Consider the following 22,664-nt stretch of genomic DNA (forward strand, 5'->3'; position numbering starts at 1 on the left):
AAGAAAGGGGTAAACGTGGTCAAAAGGGACTATATTAACAAACAAATGAGTCAATTTAGATCATAACGACCTAAGGGGTTGTGATAAGAATAAGAGCAACCTCGGCTAACCAAGGCTGTGGTCTGTAGAGATGATCTGCTATCCAAAGAAATATCATAGAAATATTTAATTGATACAAATAAGCACTATGGAAGCTCAAGACATGGAAGGATCCTAAAATATCTAAGAAAAAAGCTACTACATCTGCATTAAATGCATTGCAGTTAACTCCCTGGCTGAATTAATGTGGAGGTGATACCTGAACAGTGGATTTCAGCCTTACAGCTACTACATGAAGACTTATGGGATGTGCTGATGGGATAAGTATCAAGACCAACCATTTGGCATGCACGTGGAAGATAGGGATGAAAAGGAGGAGGAGTATAAAAGAAGAGTGAGGTAGTGAGAAAATGGGGATCAGAAAAGTAAGGGTGAAACACTGTAGTAATCTAAAACCTAACTTGTAACCCCATCTAAGATCATTATATAAGAACTAATCTCCTCGGATATTGCCAAGGACATTTATTACTCATTCTACAATTGTCCATCTTCATTCTTTCATCATCAACCTACTTAATTTGTTATTTGATTAACTAAAGCCCAATTTTCTAACCAATTTCTCTACAAATTTATTATTTTGGGTTTTTTGGGCTGAAGTCCATTTATATCTTTGGGCTAGGAATCCAAATCTAATCCTTACAAGAATGTTATAATCATACTATTATTTTTTAAGTTTCTTGAAATTTCAGCAACATTTGAAACAAATTATATTAACAAATTTTTTTTTTGAGAAACTATTAACAATTATTTTTGATGAGCAAGAACAATTACGTTAATAACATTGATATTTTTAAGTAAATAGCTATAAGGCGCATAATAATAATTGTTTTTTTTTTTGGTGCCGTCACAGCCCACAGGACATTAGTTCCGTCAGTTCGCACCGTGTCCGTGAGTCCGTGACCAAATGAGTTTTATCTTTTATTTTATGTGTTTCACTTTGTAAACCCCTTGAGGCTTAAACCCTAGCCTCCACCTCTGCTCTGCTCTGCTCAACCCCTTAAACCCTAAAACTTCTCTTTCTTCTTCTTCTTCTTCTTCTCTCTCACTCTCTCTATCATGGCTGCCCTAACCTTGAAGAAGAATTATCGGTGCGTGCCTTCACTTGAACAATTCTACACAGGTGGGCCGTTCGCCGTCTCATCAGACGGCTCATTCATCGCCTGCGCCTGCGATGAATCGATCAGAATCGTCGATTCATCGAACGCGTCGATAAGGTCGACCATCGACAGCGACTCAGAAGCTCACACGGCCTTGGCGCTTAGCCCAGACGACAAATTGCTCTTCTCCGCCGGTCACAGTCATCAGATTAGAGTCTGGGATTTGTCCACCCTCAACAACGTCCGTTCTTGGAAGGTATTTTTTCAAATTTTCAAATTTTGCGGGGTTCATTGAATTGGATTGTTTAGTAGAAGTAGTATGACATCTTAGTATGATTTTCGATATAATAGAATGACGGAAAACAAAACATTTGAGACAAAGGCTTGTTTGTTGTGGATAAATGAAAGATATAATCTTCATTACAGTTTCCAAGAGTCATTATAGCTCAATTGACACCTTTTGGAGTTTCCAACGGATGCATTCAGGGTTCAAATCCCCTATAACTATTAATTATAGTTGTGCATACTCCTTTTCTGATTATGATTTTTTTAATTTTTTTTGTTGGCATTGAGTAGGGACATAATAGTCCAGTGATGGCTATGGCTTGCCATGTGTCGGGGGGATTGCTTGCTACTGCAGGGGCTGATGGGAACGTCTTTGTTTGGGACGTCGATGGTGGCTTTTGCACTCACTCCTTCAAGGGTCACAAAGGGGTTGTTTCTAGTATTATGTTCCATCCTGATCCGGATAAATTACTGGTAAGTTCCTACTTAAAGGAAATTTTGTTTGTTTTAATTTTGCTGTTTGCAGTGTTCAAGAGGTGACATTTGTTGATTATTTGCGGTATCTTTGTTTCACTCATTACACTAAATTGTTTTATTGCTTGCTTCAGTTTGATGCTTCTTTAAGTCTTTGTTATATTCAAGGCTGGTTTTTTTTTTTTTTTTTTGGGTGCAATTCAGTGTGTCATGGATATAATAATACTAGGGGTTTCCAATATTGGGTTCTTCATGCTAAAAATATTGGAGAAAATTAACGTACAGAATTAACTGTGCAAACCCTAAAACCACATATACTATCCTGCTCTTCACTTGTTCGCCAATGGAATCTGCAGCTGTGGCTCATCAGCCTCGTCTTATTTTTTCTTCCAAAGGTATTTGAAGCATTGCCCAAAAAAAAGTATCTCTTAAGTTGCTATTGGTCCCCTGGATCTCATATTTTCACATCCTAGAAGGAAGAATCTTGGAAACTGAAGAACCTTTTTGATCTAAGGCTGTTTCTGTTGCATTATAAATAGTGTGTCAAAGCTGAAAAATTCATGGAAACATAGCTTGGAAATTCCTGTCCAGATATTATGGCATTTTCAGTTTCGGAATGTTCCTATTGCGTAGATCTATCCATGTACTCTAAAAATGTGATACTGAGAAATTGGACGATTCCTTATTGGAGTGGACTTTGCAAGTCTTGAAGCCTGTAATGAAGCTGGTGTGAAACTGTGTCATGTACTCATGTTTTTGCTTACATGCACTCAGAACCTTCAACTTCAAGCAATAGTTACAGGAACCTTATTGTGTGTTGCTGTGTATATGAATTGAAATTCTGTTGCCCTCCTCTCCCAATTTTTAAATGGAAAGTCAAATTTCGTTTCTGCCCTAGTTACGTTGAATATGAGAGAGACTTTAATTTCAATTTGATATATTTTTATCTTCTACATTTTTTGTAACTTCTATCCACATTTTTTACAACTCTATCTGTTACCCAATGTTTTAATTGCACTCAAGCAGCATGTGATCCATATGCCCTTTTTTATTTGCAAGTGTGTGCAGCTGTGCAATTTCTGTGAATGCACTAACAAAAAGAAATAGTATATTAGTTTTATTAGGGATTTAAACAATTATCATTCTAAAAGAAATTACCATGACTGATATTCTCTTGAAGTAATACCATTTGAGGAAAATGTAAAATATTTGACTCCTTTTATTCTTTTTAACCATTAAGTCTACTCTATTGCATTTTTCTTTCATTATTAGCTTATCATTCTGTCTGGTGTTTATAGTTTTTCTCTGGAGGTGCTGATGCAACAGTACGAGTGTGGGATCTTTTGACCAAGGAATGTCTTGCAACTCTTAGAAAACATGAGTCAGCAGTAACTTCTATGGCTATATCTGAGGATGGATGGATCTTGCTCACTGCTGGAAGAGATAAGGCATGGTTCAATTTTTATTTTTATTTTTTTAAAATCTTTGCTCACAGACGTGGTTATTTTAATACACTTATGATACTCTTATTAGATATTGTGCAAATTCACTTTCTCATACTTAAAGTTTGTCCATTTGCTTTTTCTTTAATATATCCACATAGCAGCCCTTTTATTTATTTTAAGTCATTGACGTTGGAGGCAATAAATCTGACTAAAATCCATCTTGTGTATAATAAATTTATATCTTCTCTTGACCAAATCCATCTATTATTTTGCAACTGAGAACGCCTTTTGAAGGCATTATTGATAACTACCTTTTAGGCTGAGTGAAGTAAAGTTACCTTACCTAGCCAGTTGCATCTACACTTTGGTCTCTTTGCAGTGTCTTCTGTCTAACTGAAAACTTAGCGCTGGCCATTTCTTATGGCATAGGGGACTTTATTTCATGACTAGATTGTTGTACTTAATGTCACAAGCAGTTGTGAATGAGTTTATGTCAAAATGCTGGAACTTTTTTTGGTTTCTGTTGTCTTAAAACATTATTTACTTGTATTGGTTGCTTCTAATTTTATATAGTTGGAAACCATTTAGTGTCAGCTGAAAAATGAGGTCTAGGATGTTTGCAGGTTGTAAACTTGTGGGATCTTCATGACTGTGGTTTCAAAAAGACTGTGTTAACATATGAGGTACTTGAAGCTGTCTGTACAATTCGCTCTGGAAGCCCCTTTGCTTCAAGCCTGGCTTTATTCTCTCAGCAAAGCGGGAAGAAAGCAAGTGGTTCATCAGAAATTCATTTTATCACAGTTGGTGAACGTGGGATTGTAAGAATATGGAACTCTGAAAGGTAAGACATCAAGTTTTTTTCCTATTAGTTTGTAGTTTGTTCGGATTTTTTTTTCTTGTATTTTTAGTTCTCATGATTGTTTCTCATTTAGAATGAACAGCAGTTTGATGAGTTTATTTATATTTTTTATTTTTCATTTTAACAGGGCAGTTTGCTTGTTTGAGCAAAAGTCATCGGATATTACTGACAGCTCAGACATGGATAGGGGCTTCACTTCTGCAGTTATGCTGCCTTTTGATCAAGGGTTGCTTTGTGTGACTGCTGATCAGCAGTTTCTTTTCTATTCGCCAGTAGAACACCCAGAAGAGATGTTTAAATTAATCCTAAGCAGAAGACTTGTAGGATACAATGAAGAGATTGTGGATATGAAATTTTTAGGTGAAGAGGAACAGTTTCTGGCAGTTGCCACAAATCTTGAACAGGTAAATGTGTTGATTCTTACCTATCTCAACATTTTTTGTACTGGTAGCTTGCATCTAGAGGATGTAAGATCTGAATAATCGGTCACTGAAAAATTCAATATGATAACTCAATCTTATCATTGTTTCTTTTTTCACCTTTTTCTGGTTTCCATGTTTGCAAGAGAACTTTGAATGTTACCACCCTAAATTCTTTTGTCTTTATTAGTTCTGACTGTGAATGTTCTCCAGCCTCCTAGGAGAGTTTTATGTGTGTCACTTCAGAACAACTCATAGCCATTTATGTCTTGGAAGAGTGAAGACCTGTGCTTCTGTTATCGGGACCTAGAGTAATTGTACATTCTGAAACCTGGTTTCAGCAATTATTAGGTTTTATTATCATGCTCATTTTTACCTTTTTAAGAGATTTGTAGCAATTATCTTCTTCTTCTTTTTTTTTTTTTTTTTTTTTTTTTTTTTTTTAGAGCCAATAGATATCACCTAGCCCTTTTACCAGGAATTAATTCAATACACAGGTCTGTAAGGATTGTGATACAAAGCAAAGGCCAGTACAATTCACAATGAATTACACTTTCTTAACTTTGTGAAAAACTCACCATAGGAATCATTACCTGGTATTTCCATCCCAACTAAATAACCCTTTAGTATAAGTACTCTTGTCCTAAAGCTTACCAGTTACCACTTACCACCCCTATAGTAGTGGCTAATACAATGGAAGCAACAACATGATAAAACCACATCAAAAGAGTTCAAAGTACATATGAATGAAATGGTCAGATGGAATTTCATTGTAAAGGTATTGCATTTGTAAAACTCACCTACTACCACTAACAAAGAAGTTCTTCTGCTTCTTTGAGAAAGCTACAGCTCCAACAGCTCCCATATGACCTACACCAACTCCAACGCAACATCTGCTTTCTGATTCCCACAGTCTAACCTATATAGAGAATGGAATTAGAAATATAGAAACATATGGCATAATACATACAACATAGAGCATACAAATCATCTCAGAGAGAGGAGGGAGGAGTGGAGAGAGAGCATGCACTGTCCAATAATAAATGAAGAAACAAAGTAAAGTGAGTTTCCCCATCACAGCCATATTTCTACTTGTCAATTTTTTTCCCCTTATGATTGGTAAGTTACGCACCCAAGTGGTCTTGATCCTACTGCATTAACTCCACATTGTTCTTACAAGGAGCACATGTCATTTGAGCTTAAGCTCATTGGCTTCTGTTTAATATTACTTGCAGAGTGCAGAGTACATGATTAGAAAAAATCAAACCAAGTCCACTGCAGGTACCTTGAGAGCAGAAGAAAATAGAACTTACATTGTTATCCTTACTTCCTGTTACAATAAGTGTTCTTCCAGAACTTGATACACAGGTGTCAAGGCATAGAACAGTTTCAGTATGACCAGCCAATACATAAGAACATGACATGGCCGTTAGGTCATACACTCGTACCTGCATGAGTCCAAATTGAGATACATATTAGGAATCAAAATCACAAAACTAACATCATATTTTCTTCCAGTAGCACAAGTAAGAATTCTCTCCATCCTAGAGGACATAGTGGCCACATCCATGCAACCTAGCCTAGCTTAGGCATTGTGGAGACCATGAATATTTTATCAATTTAATTACTGCTTATAACTGCATTGTATGTTTTTACCTATTATTACACCACTCATCCAACACAAATGTCACTTTTTGTGAACAACAAAATGTTTCAACGCAAAATTGCTTGAAAATAAAGGTAATCGATGATTGGAAAAAAAAAAAAAAAAAAAAAAAAAAAAAAAGAAGAAGAAGATAATTGCTACAAATCTCTTAAAAAGGTAAAAATGAGCATGATAATAAAACCTAATAATTGCTGAAACCAGGTTTCAGAATGTACAATTACTCTAGGTCCCGATAACAGAAGCACAGGTCTTCACTCTTCCAAGACATAAATGGCTATGAGTTGTTCTGAAGTGACACACATAAAACTCTCCTAGGAGGCTGGAGAACATTCACAGTCAGAACTAATAAAGACAAAAGAATTTAGGGTGGTAACATTCAAAGTTCTCTTGCAAACATGGAAACCAGAAAAAGGTGAAAAAAGAAACAATGATAAGATTGAGTTATCATATTGAATTTTTCAGTGACCGATTATTCAGATCTTACATCCTCTAGATGCAAGCTACCAGTACAAAAAATGTTGAGATAGGTAAGAATCAACACATTTACCTGTTCAAGATTTGTGGCAACTGCCAGAAACTGTTCCTCTTCACCTAAAAATTTCATATCCACAATCTCTTCATTGTATCCTACAAGTCTTCTGCTTAGGATTAATTTAAACATCTCTTCTGGGTGTTCTACTGGCGAATAGAAAAGAAACTGCTGATCAGCAGTCACACAAAGTAACCCTTGATCAAAAGGCAGCATAACTGCAGAAGTGAAGCCCCTATCCATGTCTGAGCTGTCAGTAATATCCGATGACTTTTGCTCAAACAAGCAAACTGCCCTGTTAAAATGAAAAATAAAAAATATAAATAAACTCATCAAACTGCTGTTCATTCTAAATGAGAAACAATCATGAGAACTAAAAATACAAGAAAAAAAAATCCGAACAAACTACAAACTAATAGGAAAAAAACTTGATGTTGTCTTACCTTTCAGAGTTCCATATTCTTACAATCCCACGTTCACCAACTGTGATAAAATGAATTTCTGATGAACCACTTGCTTTCATCCCACTTTGCTGAGAGAATAAAGCCAGGCTTGAAGCAAAGGGGCTTCCAGAGCGAATTGTACAGACAGCTTCAAGTACCTCATATGTTAACACAGTCTTTTTGAAACCATAGTCATGAAGATCCCACAAGTTTACAACCTGCAAACATCCTAGACCTCATTTTTCAGCTGACACTAAATGGTTTCCAACTATATAAAATTAGAAGCAACCAATACAAGTAAATAATGTTTTAAGACAACAGAAACCAAAAAAAGTTCCAGCATTTTGACATAAACTCATTCACAACTGCTTGTGACTTTAAGTACAACAATCTAGTCATGAAATAAAGTCCCCTATGCCATAAGAAATGNAAGCCCATTATATAACAAAAAAGTATATATATATATATATATATGTGTGTGTGTGTGTGTGTGTGTGTGTGTGTATGATATATGTTCAATTAATAAATATGAAGTTAAATTAGAAAATTTATAGAGAAAAACATACCTAATTTGAATAGAATTTGTTTAGAAGAGATCAAACTTAATTTAATTAGAAAGTAAATTAAATTACTAGAAAAAGTCAATTCTATTTAGTTTAAACAACATAGTTTACTAGAAACTATAAAAACCAAATTAAAAAATATATCATTTGAATGATGACATGGAAAAAAAATTTTGATAAGTAGAATGATGACACAGAAAAATATGAGCTTTTAAAAGCCAATGTGGCAAAGCTAACATGGCACCATTAAGAAGTCAATTAAAGGCCATAGGCTTCCATTATATATATGTATAGATGATTGATTTGTATTATATATAGATGATGGATTTGTATTCAAGGTTTTGGGCCCCACAAATGAGGTTCCTCACACCCTGCTGGTGTCCAGAAGACTAGAATACTGAGTTTATATACCATTTCTATGGTTATTTCAACCTACTGAGACACAATATTTTGAAATGCTATACAGAAGAGGAATACTTAAAAAGACCAGTACCTCAATTATCTCTGTTGGAGGAAGGATACTGAAAACTCTGAAAAGCACAAATTGTGCAACATGACAGAGCTTTGGCTTTGTATTCCATTCTCGAACATATTCAAACAGTAAACGAAACTCTCCCTTGCCAATGGCATTAAGAGCTTTATCCATCTGATTTTCAGCCTCTCTCTTCCTGCAGAGGACTAGGCTATAAGAAATATATACACAATAGAGAAGGGGGGGGGGGGGTTTAAGATGTTCCTAACCTGAAAAGTTCAGCAAACAATTCAAAAAGTTTATGAGGCCTGCGAAGTTCAAATGCTATTTGGATTGCTTTAGTGTAGTCAGCATCTGATACAGCATTTTCCAATTCTTGACCTTTCAGAACCCCTTCCTCCTGCATATTAATATGACACAGACTTCTATATGTAAGATATTTTTAAATATTTAGTCAAAATTCATAAACATATCAGGTCTAAAAAATAAAGACCCCAAATATGAAACATCAACACAATAAGCTAAACTTAAAATATAGAAAGGTGACATTCCAACATATCATGTCTAAATAATAAAGACCCAAATAAAGACTATATAGTTCCACTCATTGATAGGGACCCTTATGAAAGTTACGCCTACAATGTATCGAAGCAATCAGAAACAGCAAGATGACAGTAGCAATAGTAGAAAATTGATAATCATCAGAAAAAGAAAAGACAAAAATAAAATATGAGATCAGGATAGAATGATAGTTACAGAGTCCATATAATAATCAAAGACCAACCAACCTATATGTCACTACAGACAACTGCAATTGCTGCCAGACTTACATAAATGATAGAACCACGATAACAGTAACTCATAATAGTGCAGCTTATTCACTGTTTTAAAAGAAACCTTCAAAAGTGAATTAATAAATGCCAGATGCCCTTTCAAATTCAGCTGACCAATTACTAGTATAGTGCAGTGCATGTAATTTGGCTAGGAGCTCAATACGTCCAATTGTATTATTTTGTGATTCAGGAACTTAGCATAACAACAAAATTCTGAAAATCCATGACAAAGTTCAAGCATCATTTATATTTATTTGTACCAAAGAAAATGCTACTAGATTCAAATTTTTCAATGAATGGCCAAAATTTCACTAAGTCCAAGTATCAGAGCTCCAACAGACAGAGAACAAGCTAGGGCTGAGCAGGAACCCATGTAACCCAACCCTACGGGCTTTGGGCGGGTCATGAGGTCATTCGAGTTGAGTCCAGGTCCCACATTCTGATCAGCCTTGGGTCTCATCCATGTATCCCGACCCGCCCAATCCTAAAATTGATTTTTTTTTTCCTTCTATTTTCTTTTTTCTTTTGAGTTTTTACACCTTTGGGAGCTTGATTAGTTTTTTATTAGCATGAGTCAATATTTGAGTTAATAAATGTGCTATTTTCACAAAGAACTGTCCGTTAATTTACCTGCCCGAGACCCAACCCAACCCGGACGTGCAGGTTCAGGTGAGTGGGATTTCATGTCATCTCTACCGGGCTGGGTTGCTAGTCAGGTGTAAACCCAACCTGACCCAGCCCGTGCTCGTTCCTAGGAAAAACACTCTCTCAACTTCTAGAAATTTAATTTTCATCAATCAACATTATAAATTTTGGCAAGATAGAATTTAAAATACCAGGAAGGTGAAAACATCTACTCTTGCTGGAAAGGATTGTATGATTGGCATAGCATTAGCATCATTAGGGATGCAACTCCTCAACATCTTATGAGGGCCATTTGGGGGAACAGAATAACCCACCTTTTTGGGCCACTAGATTGAATGTTGTACTACGATTATGAGGGGAGGGGGTTATCTTGTAATTCTCTATATTGATTTCAGGGGTCAATTAAATCTACATTAGTGATTCTTTAGGAGACTATTATCTGAGCTCTCTTTTTCTTTTATAATATTCTTTACTATACTAAAAAAATGATTTTCAAGATAAGGCACAAAAATAGCAGGTAAGACAACTCACCTCTTTACGGAAAGCCTCCTCTTTGTCATCAGAAGTACAATCATACCACAAATTAATGACAGCATCACTGCCACCAGTAGCAAGCATTTCTGTCTTCTTCCCAATAGCCAGTGCCCAAACCTGCAGGCTAAATCCTGTGAGCAAAAGAGAAGGGCAAGCAAAAATTTTATTGCAGAAGAGAGAGACAATCCCACAACAATAAAAAACTGCTTCCCCCACACCCCCACCCTTCCCCCCCACTCAGATAACAAAACCAGGCTATTATGGGAGTGCAAATGGATAAAGAATTCAAAACAGCCCCCCCCCCCCCTTCTCTATTGTGTATATATTTCTTATAGCCTAGTCCTCTGCAGGAAGAGAGAGGCTGAAAATCAGATGGATAAAGCTCTTAATGCCATTGGCAAGGGAGAGTTTCGTTTACTGTTTGAATATGTTCGAGAATGGAATACAAAGCCAAAGCTCTGTCATGTTGCACAATTTGTGCTTTTCAGAGTTTTCAGTATCCTTCCTCCAACAGAGATAATTGAGGTACTGGTCTTTTTAAGTATTCCTCTTCTGTATAGCATTTCAAAATATTGTGTCTCAGTAGGTTGAAATAACCATAGAAATGGTATATAAACTCAGTATTCTAGTCTTCTGGACACCAGCAGGGTGTGAGGAACCTCATTTGTGGGGCCCAAAACCTTGAATACAAATCCATCATCTATATATAATACAAATCAATCATCTATACATATATATAATGGAAGCCTATGGCCTTTAATTGACTTCTTAATGGTGCCATGTTAGCTTTGCCACATTGGCTTTTAAAAGCTCATATTTTTCTGTGTCATCATTCTACTTATCAAAATTTTTTTTCCATGTCATCATTCAAATGATATATTTTTTAATTTGGTTTTTATAGTTTCTAGTAAACTATGTTGTTTAAACTAAATAGAATTGACTTTTTCTAGTAATTTAATTTACTTTCTAATTAAATTAAGTTTGATCTCTTCTAAACAAATTCTATTCAAATTAGGTATGTTTTTCTCTATAAATTTTCTAATTTAACTTCATATTTATTAATTGAACATATATCACACACACACACACACACACACACACACACACATATATATATATATATATATACTTTTTTGTTATATAATGGGCTTAGCTTTAAAGTAGCGAGAAATGAAGATGAGGGATGTTCTGAAGTGGAGAAATGAAGAGTGTTGTTCAATAACGTATTTAATTACCATTATGTTTCAGGTAAAAGGCATAGGGGAACTCCTTGAAGGTCTCATACCATATTCTCACAGGCATTTTAGCAGGATAGACAGGCATGTAAGAAGCACATTTCTGTTGGACTATACTCTGACAGGAATGTCAGTTATTGAACCCGAAAATAATGCCAAGGAAAGGGAAGAAGACGAGTCTTTGATGCACTCTGATGTGAAGGATATGGATGACATGATTTTGACAGAAAATTTTGATTCAGAGCAAAAACAGACTTCCGAAGAACCAAAGGTGTCTTCGAAGAAACGGAAATCAAAGAAATCTAAAGAGAGTTCAAGTAAGAAGGTTAAGGGTGTGGCATACACTAAGGTTGATGCTATTTCATTACAGGCATGAAAGGTATCAGATGCTTTCGATCTGTTGCTGTATTTATTATTTTATGATTGGGAAAGTGTCTTAGTCTTAGATTCCTTCACATGGTTTTGCCTTCCCCTGTCCTTGCCTACAGGCCTTGTTGTTCGATCCAATTGTAAAATATGTGCCTTTATTCTTTCATCTTCTTCTTCTTCTTCCTCTTTTAACCTTGATCATTTTTTTGGTTTAACAATGATCATAGGAATGCTTGGCACACTGAAACATAATGTAGTGAATTTTGATGAGTAGGATTCAATACTCTAAATTTGTTTAAATTTATGGAATTTGTGCTATGGCTTTAATGCTTCCCAAATCTTTCACAGTTGTAAGATTAAACAATTTTAATATGTTTAGTACATGATGTAAAAGGTTAAATTTGTCTCGACGTTGGACTTCTATTTTTTTTAGTATTAGATGATTTACTAGTCCCATCTCATGTGCATGCTTAGAATATTTTGTTCTTAATGTCAACTTTTCATTCGCATCTGTCTAATCCTTAATGAGATTAATGCGTTTGTCAATAATTAAAAAAATGAAAGTAGAAAATTTTTCTAGGTGTCATTTGTCTTGATTATTTTAATTATGGACAAACACATAAAACTCTCTTGAGCTCGCGTGGCAATGATTCGAGTTATTATTTAAATGGAATTTTTTGTAATCCTTCGATATTATTTTTAAGAAAATATTTCATGTTGCTCTCCAAAAATTAAATAATAATAATATTAATAATAACAATATCTTAGAATAGATTTATATATTCTCACGGAATTTTTTTTTCTAATAAAATTACGGAAATTATTTGGTATTAAATAATATTGATATCAAAACTTAATAAATGCTACTAACAAATAAAAGATGTGTAATGTGCTAATGGGTAGTTATTTTTATTTAAGTCTTTTGTTTATTGAATTTTGATATAAATGTTGTGATATTATTTGATTAAAAAATGTACTTTTATTTTTTTTATTTTATTTATTTTTTTATGGGTGATAAATTGATAATGGATAACTTTCATAGTCACAGCAGCATGTTGCAGGCCTCGATCATGAGTAAGTACGGGTGAATGATGTGGGTCTCACCAGCTTTCCTGTTACGGGTGTATGCTGTGGGTCACACTACACCCGTAACGGTGAGTATTTTCTCCTCGACCACACTCGTCAGCTGCGCGACCGTCATCGCGTTCGTTGTCCGCAATAACGACTTTCTCAGAAACCCAAATCTAAAAAAAGTCAACGCTGAAACTCTGACAAATTGAATTTTCCCTCTCTTACCTTCTTTCTCTCTACCCAAACACAAATTAAATAAAAATGTCTTCACCATCTCCATCTCCATCTCCATCTCCATGTTCTTCTTCTTTTTCTTCTCAAAGATACCGCATAGGCTACGCTCTTTCTCCCAAAAAAGTTCAAAGCTTCATCCAAAACTCTTTAATCAACCAAGCCAAACAACGCGGCATCGATCTCATCAAAATCGACCCCACAAAACCCTTAACCCAACAGGGACCGTTCGATTGCGTCATCCACAAACTCTACGGCCCCGATTGGAACAACCAATTGCGGCAACTCTCTCTCCATCACCCAAACGTCGTCGTAATCGACTCTCCGGAATCCATCGAGCGTCTCCACGATCGAACCTCCATGCTTGATGTGGTTACCAGCTTGAAAATCCCTCAAGGGAACCAAACGTTTGGGGTTCCAAATCAGAGAGTAGTGTATGAGTCTGAGAATCTTATGGATTCGATTGAAGAAGTAGGGTTGAAGTTTCCATTGATAGCGAAACCGGTAACGGCCGACGGCAGTGCCAAGTCGCACGAGATGTCCTTGGTGTTCAACGAGAACGGGTTGAAGATGCTGAAAAAACCAATTGTGATGCAAGAATTTATAAACCATGGCGGAGTGATTTTCAAGGTGTACGTGGTGGGAGAACACGTTAAATGCGTGAAGAGGAGATCGTTGCTGGATATATCTGAAGAAAAACTGAATAGTACTGCGGTGGATGAGGGTTTGTTGTCGTTTTCACAGATATCGAATTTGATCGCGAAAAATGAAGTTGGGGGATGTTCTGAGCTGGAGAAGGCTGTTATTGCGAGAAATAAAGGGAAGGGATGTTGTTGCTCTGAAGTGGATGAGCTTGTGGAGAAGGCAGAAATGCCGCCTTTGGAGTTTGTGATGGAGTTAGCCAAAGGGTTGAGGGAGGCAATGGGGCTTAGGCTTTTTAACTTTGATTTGATTAGGGATAGTAGAGATGGGAATAGGTACTTTGTTATTGATATCAATTACTTTCCTGGGTACGCTAAAATGCCCGAGTATGAGTCGATTTTGGTGGACTTTTTTTGTGATCTTGTGGAAGAGAAGAGGAGGAAGGTGGAATTGGATGTGAAGGAGAATCAAGAGGTGAGATGTGGTGAGATTGAAGAGAAAAATCACTTGTGTGAATAATGCTTTGTGTGTGTGTGTGAATAAGCAAGATAACGCGGTTGGGTTAACATGGTTTACTCAGCTGTATGGATCAAGTCATTCAGCTCAAGTCCTGACGACTCGAGTGCCTTTTCGGCTTTTTGTACGAATTCCATGTATTGTTATTATTGCACCAGATAGAGGTAACTTTCAGATAGTTGAAGGCTTGAAACCCTTATTCAAGCTTTATTAGGGAAATGGCTAGCGTTATGGGCATGAAGTTACCCATCTTTGGCGGAGAGTTATCTCTACAAAATATGGTGAGGGTCAAGGGTGGTGGCATACGGAAGTGTGCAGGAGGACTCATGGATGTGGCCTTTGGAGAAGCATTCATGAAGGGTGGGAGAGTTTTTCTAAGCATCTGTTTTTTGTAGTGGGTGAAGGCACTCGTATCTGCTTTTGGCATGATAGGTGGATTGGGGATAATACCCTAAAAGATCTCTATCTTGAGCTTTATGTGTGTTCAGCTACCAAGGATGCTTGCATCTTTGAGCTTTTGTGTATTTCGAAAGGGGGTACTCTCAGAGTGTGGGATTTAAGGTTTTATAGAGCTTTTGAAAATTGGGAGCTAGTTGCATCTTATTATCTACTTCAGTTTATCCAACCTCGTATTCCTTGGGGTGATAGGAGGGGTACTCTTTGTTGGCGGCTCAAAGGTGATGGTAAGTTTGACACCCAGTCTTATTACCAAGCAATTTAGGGTACTCCGAATTCTTTGTTTCCTTGGAAGGGTGTTTGGAAATCAAAGATTCCTAAGTGAGTGGCTTTCTTCTTGTGGATAGTTGCTCACGATCGGATTCTCACATTGGATAATCTCATGCTTAGGGGTTGCCCTTTGGTAAATCAGTGTTGTATGTGTTGTTGTGATGGGAAGTTGGTAGACCATCTTCTTCTTCATTGTCTTGTTACACATACCTTATGAACTTTTATGCTTCAGGCTTTTGGTATTCATTGGGTTATGCTAGGATCGGTGGCGGGATTGTTATCTTGTTGGCATCAGTGGCTTGGGAAGCATAACTTGAATATTTGGAATTTGATTCTAAGGTGCTTAATGTGGATTGTTTGGTTGGAATGAAATTGTCACTCTTTTGAGATCAATGAGAAGAAGTTGGATGAGTTAAAGGTTTTATGCCAGCGTAGTCTTTTTGAGTGGTCTCGTTGTTGGGGTTTTACTGATTTTTCGTCTCTTTCAGAGTTTATGTTTTCCTTTAGATTAACTTTCTGATTTCCCTCTCTTTTGTTTTGCTGTTTGTTTCATCTGATTCATGTTGTTCATCATCATGAACTTGTACTATTCATTTTTTACTCATTAATAATAGTACTCTGATTACCTATCAAAAAAAGGGATACCTTTCTGTTGGGATACATGCACACGTTTTTATAGGCCACAGAAAACGTTAGCAAATTGAATGCATGAAGTTTACTATTTCTTTTATATTTTGCCATCTATTTATTTCTTGCAGTGGAATGAATTAGCCATTTTGGTGAATCTGTAAATAATTCATTAACCAATGGATTGTCTTTCTTTTCCTACTTCAACTATGGTTGCTTTCTTCCCCACACACACACATAGACAGGAAAAAAAAAAAAACAAAACAAAACAAAAAAACACTTTGGCTGCTTTCTTTTTATTTTGTATGTATGATATTTGCTTCAGTTGTACTGGGTTTGCTTGAATAAATAGTGTGTAAATTTATTCCCATATTAGCATGAATAAGTTCCATTCCGCTTTCTTTGGGTATTGAAGTTTCTATAATAGGGGTTGTCTACACAGTCTTTATTTTAGATCCGCATAACATGGGCTAGATATCAATTTTAAAAGGGATTAGTGGTTAAATGCATGTTTTTTTATACTCTCCAGACATGTGTTGAACAAGCAGGCAGCCGTGTCACTGAAGTATTTGTGTCCATACGTGTTGGGCAAGGAATACCAGGGTGTTTGCTGTGTCTCTGCTTCCCAGGATCCATCCTCTCTTCCAAAAACAGAAGCTTAAATGATAAGATTTGTTGTTCGGGAAAAAATAATGGAACAATATTTCATCTCCCTCATGTTTCCCTTTAAATTGAAATTTATTTGATTAAGTCTAGGAAAAAATTCTAAAATTTAGGAGGTTCAATGGTTTTTGCTGAGCTAGCTAATTTTGGTAAATTTTAATGGAAATGACAGTGAGATTTTGAGACATTTTCTTTAGGCGTAGCTGGTTTCCTATATGGCCTGTGAGCTAATTTCTCATTTATTATTTACGGCATTGTTTCTTGTGGTACTTTTACAGGCTGCTGCACAGATGAGGTCCCTTCTGTTCTAATCTTATGTTAAGCTTCGTCTTTACCTATTATAAAATAATTGTGCAGGAAGTTTTTGTTAGTGACTGTCCTTTGTCCAATGCTAGACTCTGATCTTCGTACTGAGTGTGGACAGAATTACATTATTGTGAGTTTGTTACTTCCCTTCTTTTTTTTTTTTTTTTTTTCCTCTTTTTTTCTGATAAATATTTAAGTTATTGGAAAAATAAGGTGCTGGTATCAGGGTTTGGTCATTCTAGTAGCATCTTACTGTTAAAATAAATGGGAAGGGGGTGGGGGAGGTTAGTTCAGTATTTTGCCAATCTTATATTTGAAATCAGATTTTGGGTGCTCCCAGCACCATAGTGTTCTATGGAGTTGCAGTGATTCCATTGTGATTTGATGACATGTAATCCATTTCCAAACATTAAACATGAAAAATGACTTCGTTTTTTTTTGTTTTTTTTTGGGTTCATTTTTTGGCACTCCTGATGGTATCTTAAGCTTCCCTGTTCAGTATTGTGGGGCATGGACCTTCATGACCCAATTATTATGGATTCTGCTATTTCAAAATCAATTGGAGATCTTTGCAAAGATGTGGTGACACTTGGTAACAATGTTTTCTTGTAGTTATGGTATTGGCTTAATGATGGTGATGCATCTGGTTTGGTTATAGTAACGTCTGAAATTTTCAGTGCCTTGTAAGTTTATAAGACGTTTGAATCTTAAGTACTCGATTACATACTCAATGGCACTGAGCTTCAGTCTCCAGTCTTATGGTCAAGAATCTCCTAATCTGGTTCTTGCTCAATGGCAATGAGCATCGTCTCCATGGTTAATGTCTAGAAATAGGTCCGACCTTGTTATAATGGAAGGCCCATTGAGCAAGATCACGGACATGTGTTTTCTTTCTTGTTATTTCTGAATAAAATCAATACTTAAACGTACTAATTATTGTCTTATTAAAAAAAAAAAAAGTATTACTTATTGTAGCAAGTAACTCTATACTTTGTGATAAACTGAACTCTGTTGGAAGATGTACAGGAGCTTCTTGTATTCACATACAAAGGTAGTAACAAGCTTGTTAGGATCTGATTATGTTTCAGATAAAAGGCATTTTTGCAGGATAGACAAGCTTGTAATAAGAAGCAAATTTTTGTTGGACTAATTATTATTGAACCAGAAATTAATGCCAAGGAAAGGGAAGAAGATAGTCTTTGATGATGCACTCTGATGTGAAGACACGATTTTGACAAAAAAACTGTTGATCCTTTCGTTACAATTTTTTGTAATCCTTGGGTACTGTTTCTAAGAAAATATTAAAAAAAAAAAAAAAGATTTAGGAAGAGTAAGATTCATATATTCTACCTGAAGTTACCTTCACAGCAGCACGTAGAAAGTCACTGCGTTCCTTCTCCGCAATAACGTCGAATCCAAGTCAAAAGTCAAAACTCTGAAACTGAGCTAATCAACACTCTTCCTGTCACTGTACAAATTGAATCTTCCCTTTCTTATTACTTTCTCTCCTTCCAATCAGAAAATAAAAATGTCTTCTTCATCTTCATCTTCATCTCCAATGTACTCCATAGGGTACGCTGCTTCCCCCATGAAGGTGCAAAGATTCATCCAAAACTCTCTCATCAATCAAGCCAAACAACACAGAATTGATCTCATCAAAATTGACCCTACCAAACCCTTAACAAAACAAGGACCCTTCGATTGTATCATCAACAAACTCTACAATCCTGATTGGAACCACCAATTGTACCTATACTCTCTCCATCACCCAAAGGTCGTCCTAATTGACCCACCGCAAGCCATTGTTCGCATCCTCAATCGTGTCTCCATGCTTGATGTGGTCACCCGGTTAAAACTCCCTCAAGGAAACCAAACCTTTGGGGTTCCAAATCAAAGAGTAGTGTATGAGTCTGAGAATCTTATGGATTTGATTGGAGAAGTTGGGCTGAAGTTTCCGTTGATTGCAAAACCGGTATTGGCTGATGGCAGTGCAGAGTCGCACGAGATGTTCTTGGTGTTAAACAAGAATGGGTTAAAGAAATTAAAAAAACCAATTGTGATGCAAGAATTTGTAAACCATGGCGGAGTGATTTTTAAAGTGTATGTGGTGGGAGAACACGTTAAATGCGTGAAGAGGAGATCGTTGCTGGATATATCTGAAGAAAAATTGAATAATATGGCAGAGGGTGAGGGTGAGGGTGAGGGTTTGTTGTTGTTATCGCGAGTATCAAATTTGGTTGTGAAAAATGAAGTGGAGGGATGCTGTTCTGAAGTGAAGAAGGTTGTTGCGAGAAATGAAGAGGATAAATGTTGTTCTGAAGTGGAGAAGCTTGTTGAGAAGGCGGAAATGCCGCCTTTGGAGTTTGTGATTGAGTTAGCCAAAGGGTTGAGGGTGGCAATGGGGCTTAGGCTTTTTAACTTTGATTTGGTTAGGGATAGTAGAGATGGGAATAGGTACTTTGTTATTGATATTAATTACTTTCCCGGGTACGTGAAAATGCCCGAGTATGAGTTTGTTTTTGTGGATTTTTTTTCTGGGATGTTGTGGGAAAGAAGAGGAAGAATAGTGCTGGGGAGGTGGAATTGGATGTGAAGGAGAATCATGAGGTGAGAAGTGGTGACATTGAAGATAAAAACCTGTGTGAGTAATGCGTGCATGTGTGTGTGTATAAGCGAGGTGACTCAGTTGGATTAATCATTAATGGGTTCGGCTCAAGAATCTGGATGGTGTATGTTGACCAATGCTTTCCTCAGCTGGATGGATCAAGTTCTGACTCTCGAGAACCTTTATACTTTTTGTGCTAATTCCATATATTATTTTCACTGAGCCACATAGAGGTACCTTTTGGATACTTGAAGTGCTAATTAAGGGATAAGTTTTGCTCATGTTAGGATACTTGCACATATTTTTATAGGTCGCAAAAAATGATAGCACATTGAATGCAAGAAGTTTGCTATTTCTTCCCCATGTTACCATCTATTTATTTCTTGCATGGGAATGGATTAGCCATTTCATCATGAATCTGTAAATAATTCAAGAACCAATGGGTTGTCCTGATTTCTTGATTATTATGCATAGTATGATATTTGCTTCAGTTGTCCTGGTTTCTTGAATAAGTGATGTAAATTTATTGCCATATTAGCATGAAAGAGTTCCATTCCGCTTTCTTTGGTGCGTTGAAGTTTCAATAATAGGGATATAGGACTGGAATGGTCTTAATTTTAGATTTGCATAACATGGGCTAGATATCAGTTTTAGAAGGGATTAATGGTTAAATGCATACTTTTTTATATTCTCCAACCAAGTGTTGAACACGCAGTCGGCCATGTCCATAAAGTATTTGCGTCCATTATGTGTTGGGCAAGGAACACCAGAAATTTAGATGCAGCACCCGTCCAATTTATAAGAAAGAAGTGAAAGACAGCTTCTTCTAAAATCAGCTTGTTTTTATTGCTCATGCTTCACAGCTTAATTCATTCTTCACTATCCAATTACAACCTCAACTGATAACAACAAATAAACTTAACTGCTAATAAACCAAAATACAAGTTGAACCACCTACTAAATATTCCTAAAGACGAAGAAGTCTTTATTTGATAACCTTATGACATACTAAGAAATATAATCTAACTATCATCAATTAACTGATCATGCCTCCAAGCTGATGCTAGACTCCCTTCAAATATTGGCTCTATCTTGGCAACCTGATCTACAACAGCAAAATCAACCTGAGCAAGCTACAATTCCTTCTCCATCTACTCCTCAATGAGAACTTCCTGAATCTTCATTCCTAGAGAATTGCTCTTGTTTAGTCTCTTTTGCAAACTCCTGAAGGATTAAGCAAAACAATATAAGAACATCTACTCTTGCATATAGACCAACATTAAAAGGGATAAAAATATAGGTCAAATAAAGAAACAAATTAAGAAACAAGGATAAAAAAAAAAATAAATAAATAAAAGCAACGAAAGAAAACATAACAAATTAATAACCCTCCAAAAGGACATGTCCTACTCCCTTACCCCATAACTATCCATAACAATAAATATGAGAGAGCTACAGAACTTACAGGTAGGAGGTACAGAAACACCATATCTATGTGCCTTGCATGTGAGCTTGATTTTTTTTTTTTTCCTAAAGAGTTTGATTTTTTTTTTCCTAAGCTGTTTGACAGAGAGGAGCAAGAGAGAGAAATTATGGACAAATTTCTCTCAAATTGATCATGTGCCTTGCATGTGAGCTGGACATGTGTCACTTTAGGTTTTTGCCACCTAGCCTAGTATGCAGCAACTCCAGCAACTTATCTTATAGTAAATCCCGGCAAAAATGGCCAAATATCATATTTGGGCAAAATATTTAGTAATTTATCGCTGTTTTGTAACTTGAGTTTTACATGTAACTCAAGTTCCAAAAAATCGAATTTCTTAAAAATGTCCTAAGGTGGCACTAGCTAATTTGACATTTTTTATTAAAAAGTTTACGCGAAACTTGAGTTTATGAAACTTGAATTTCTTATAATGTAAAAATTTTAACATAGAACTCAGAATTTTATAAACTCAAGTCCTCTGTTATAATTTACTTGATAGCTGATGCTCAACTGCCTTTTTTTTTTTTTTATTTTTTTTTTTTATGCACTTGGCTCATTTTTTATTTTTTTCTTTTGTTCCAACTCTTGTCATACTTCTATTTGTCCAACACGCACATGGGAGACAAGACAAGACAAAAAGATTAGTGTGTGAATGTCTCTCTCTTCTCTCCTTTTTCAGATCACGTCGGAGCTTATCTCCCACTTGTTCCTTTTCTTTTATATATGCACAACAGCTAAGGACATCAACTGAGATAAGACAACCAAAGAAACAAAAATGACAGTGTTTAGAACACACCACTTGTTCAAAAATTTAAAGAATATTAACTGAGCTTATCTCCCACTTGTTCAAAATTTTAAAGAACTCTTGAAGCTCAAGTTTTATATAACAAGAAATTCGAGTTCCACTTGAACTTATAAATTCTTGCCGTCGAATCCTTGCCCTAATTGATACCTACACAGCAGCAAATATGCGGGACACGATAACAACCGTTAGCTGCATCCCGTCATGGCGTTCGTTCTCCGCAATGAACGGCTTTATTTCGCGTTGGTTCTCCGCAATAACGACTTTCTCAGAAATAAAATCAAAAACTCAAAACACTGAAACTCAGCTAAATCAACTCTTATAAATTGAATTTTCCATCTCTTAGTTTCTCTCCTACCAAACACAAACTAAAAAAAAAAAATGTCTTCTCCAACTCCATCTTTTTGTCCAATGTACCGCATAGGCTATTCTCTTTCCCCCAAGGATGTGCAAAGCTTCATGCAAAACTCTTTACTCGATCACGCCAAACAACGCGGCATCGATCTCATCGAAATCGATCCCACCAAGCCATTAACTCAGCAGGGACCTTTCGATTGCATCATCCACAAACACTACGGCTCCGACTGGAACAACCAATTGCAGCAACTCTCTCTCGATCACCCAAACGTCGTCGTAATCGACCCGCCGCAAGCAATCGAGCATCTCCACAACCGTGTCTGCATGCTTGATGATTTCATGAAAAGAAAGGTTACAGATTACAATCAAAGGCTCAGGTAGGCCTGTTTTACAAGCAAATTTACAAGCTAATACCACCAGCTATTTCTACAATCAGAGGCCCAGGTGGAGCCGCCCTAAGGAGGAGCTAGCCGGAGGGAAGTGTCAACTCGTGCTTTTATTTGGCACCAAGAGAATGGGAGAGCTTGACACACGGTGGAGGAGGTGAAGGACAATCATGCTCCCAGGCCCCCAACAACTCCCTCCTCGGCTAGGCGGAGCTGGAACAAAGAGAGGAACAGATGCAGGGGCTCCGGGATACCCTCCCCGTGATGTTCCCTCGATTCTCT

At 36.5% G+C, this 22,664-nt stretch overlaps 3 protein-coding genes across 3 annotated transcripts; all 3 read left to right on the top strand.

The window, feature by feature from the left end:
- The first annotated feature begins 1,005 nt into the window (after nt 1-1,005).
- Nucleotides 1,006-12,305, top strand: LOC111985736 (protein TORMOZ EMBRYO DEFECTIVE). The gene is made up of 7 exons (XM_065780243.1): nt 1,006-1,452; nt 1,773-1,955; nt 3,254-3,403; nt 4,024-4,241; nt 4,387-4,738; nt 10,658-10,888; nt 11,612-12,305. The coding sequence occupies exons 1-7, from the start codon at nt 1,156-1,158 to the stop codon at nt 11,972-11,974; spliced, it is 1,794 nt and encodes a 597-aa protein (XP_065636315.1). The 5' UTR covers nt 1,006-1,155; the 3' UTR covers nt 11,975-12,305.
- A 726-nt stretch (nt 12,306-13,031) lies between these two features.
- On the top strand, nt 13,032-15,575 carry LOC112006606 (inositol-tetrakisphosphate 1-kinase 1). The gene has a single exon (XM_024038889.2). It carries the CDS (start codon nt 13,300-13,302, stop codon nt 14,428-14,430), a length of 1,131 nt encoding a protein of 376 aa, XP_023894657.2. The 5' UTR covers nt 13,032-13,299; the 3' UTR covers nt 14,431-15,575.
- A 2,568-nt stretch (nt 15,576-18,143) lies between these two features.
- Nucleotides 18,144-19,901, top strand: LOC112006601 (inositol-tetrakisphosphate 1-kinase 1). The gene has a single exon (XM_065780204.1). The coding sequence runs from the start codon at nt 18,278-18,280 to the stop codon at nt 19,340-19,342; it is 1,065 nt and encodes a 354-aa protein (XP_065636276.1). The 5' UTR covers nt 18,144-18,277; the 3' UTR covers nt 19,343-19,901.
- Nucleotides 19,902-22,664: the final 2,763 nt, after the last annotated feature.

This window comes from Quercus suber, unplaced genomic scaffold (assembly GCF_002906115.3).
Source record: "Quercus suber isolate HL8 unplaced genomic scaffold, Cork oak 2.0 scaffold_228, whole genome shotgun sequence".
NCBI lineage: Eukaryota > Viridiplantae > Streptophyta > Magnoliopsida > Fagales > Fagaceae > Quercus > Quercus suber.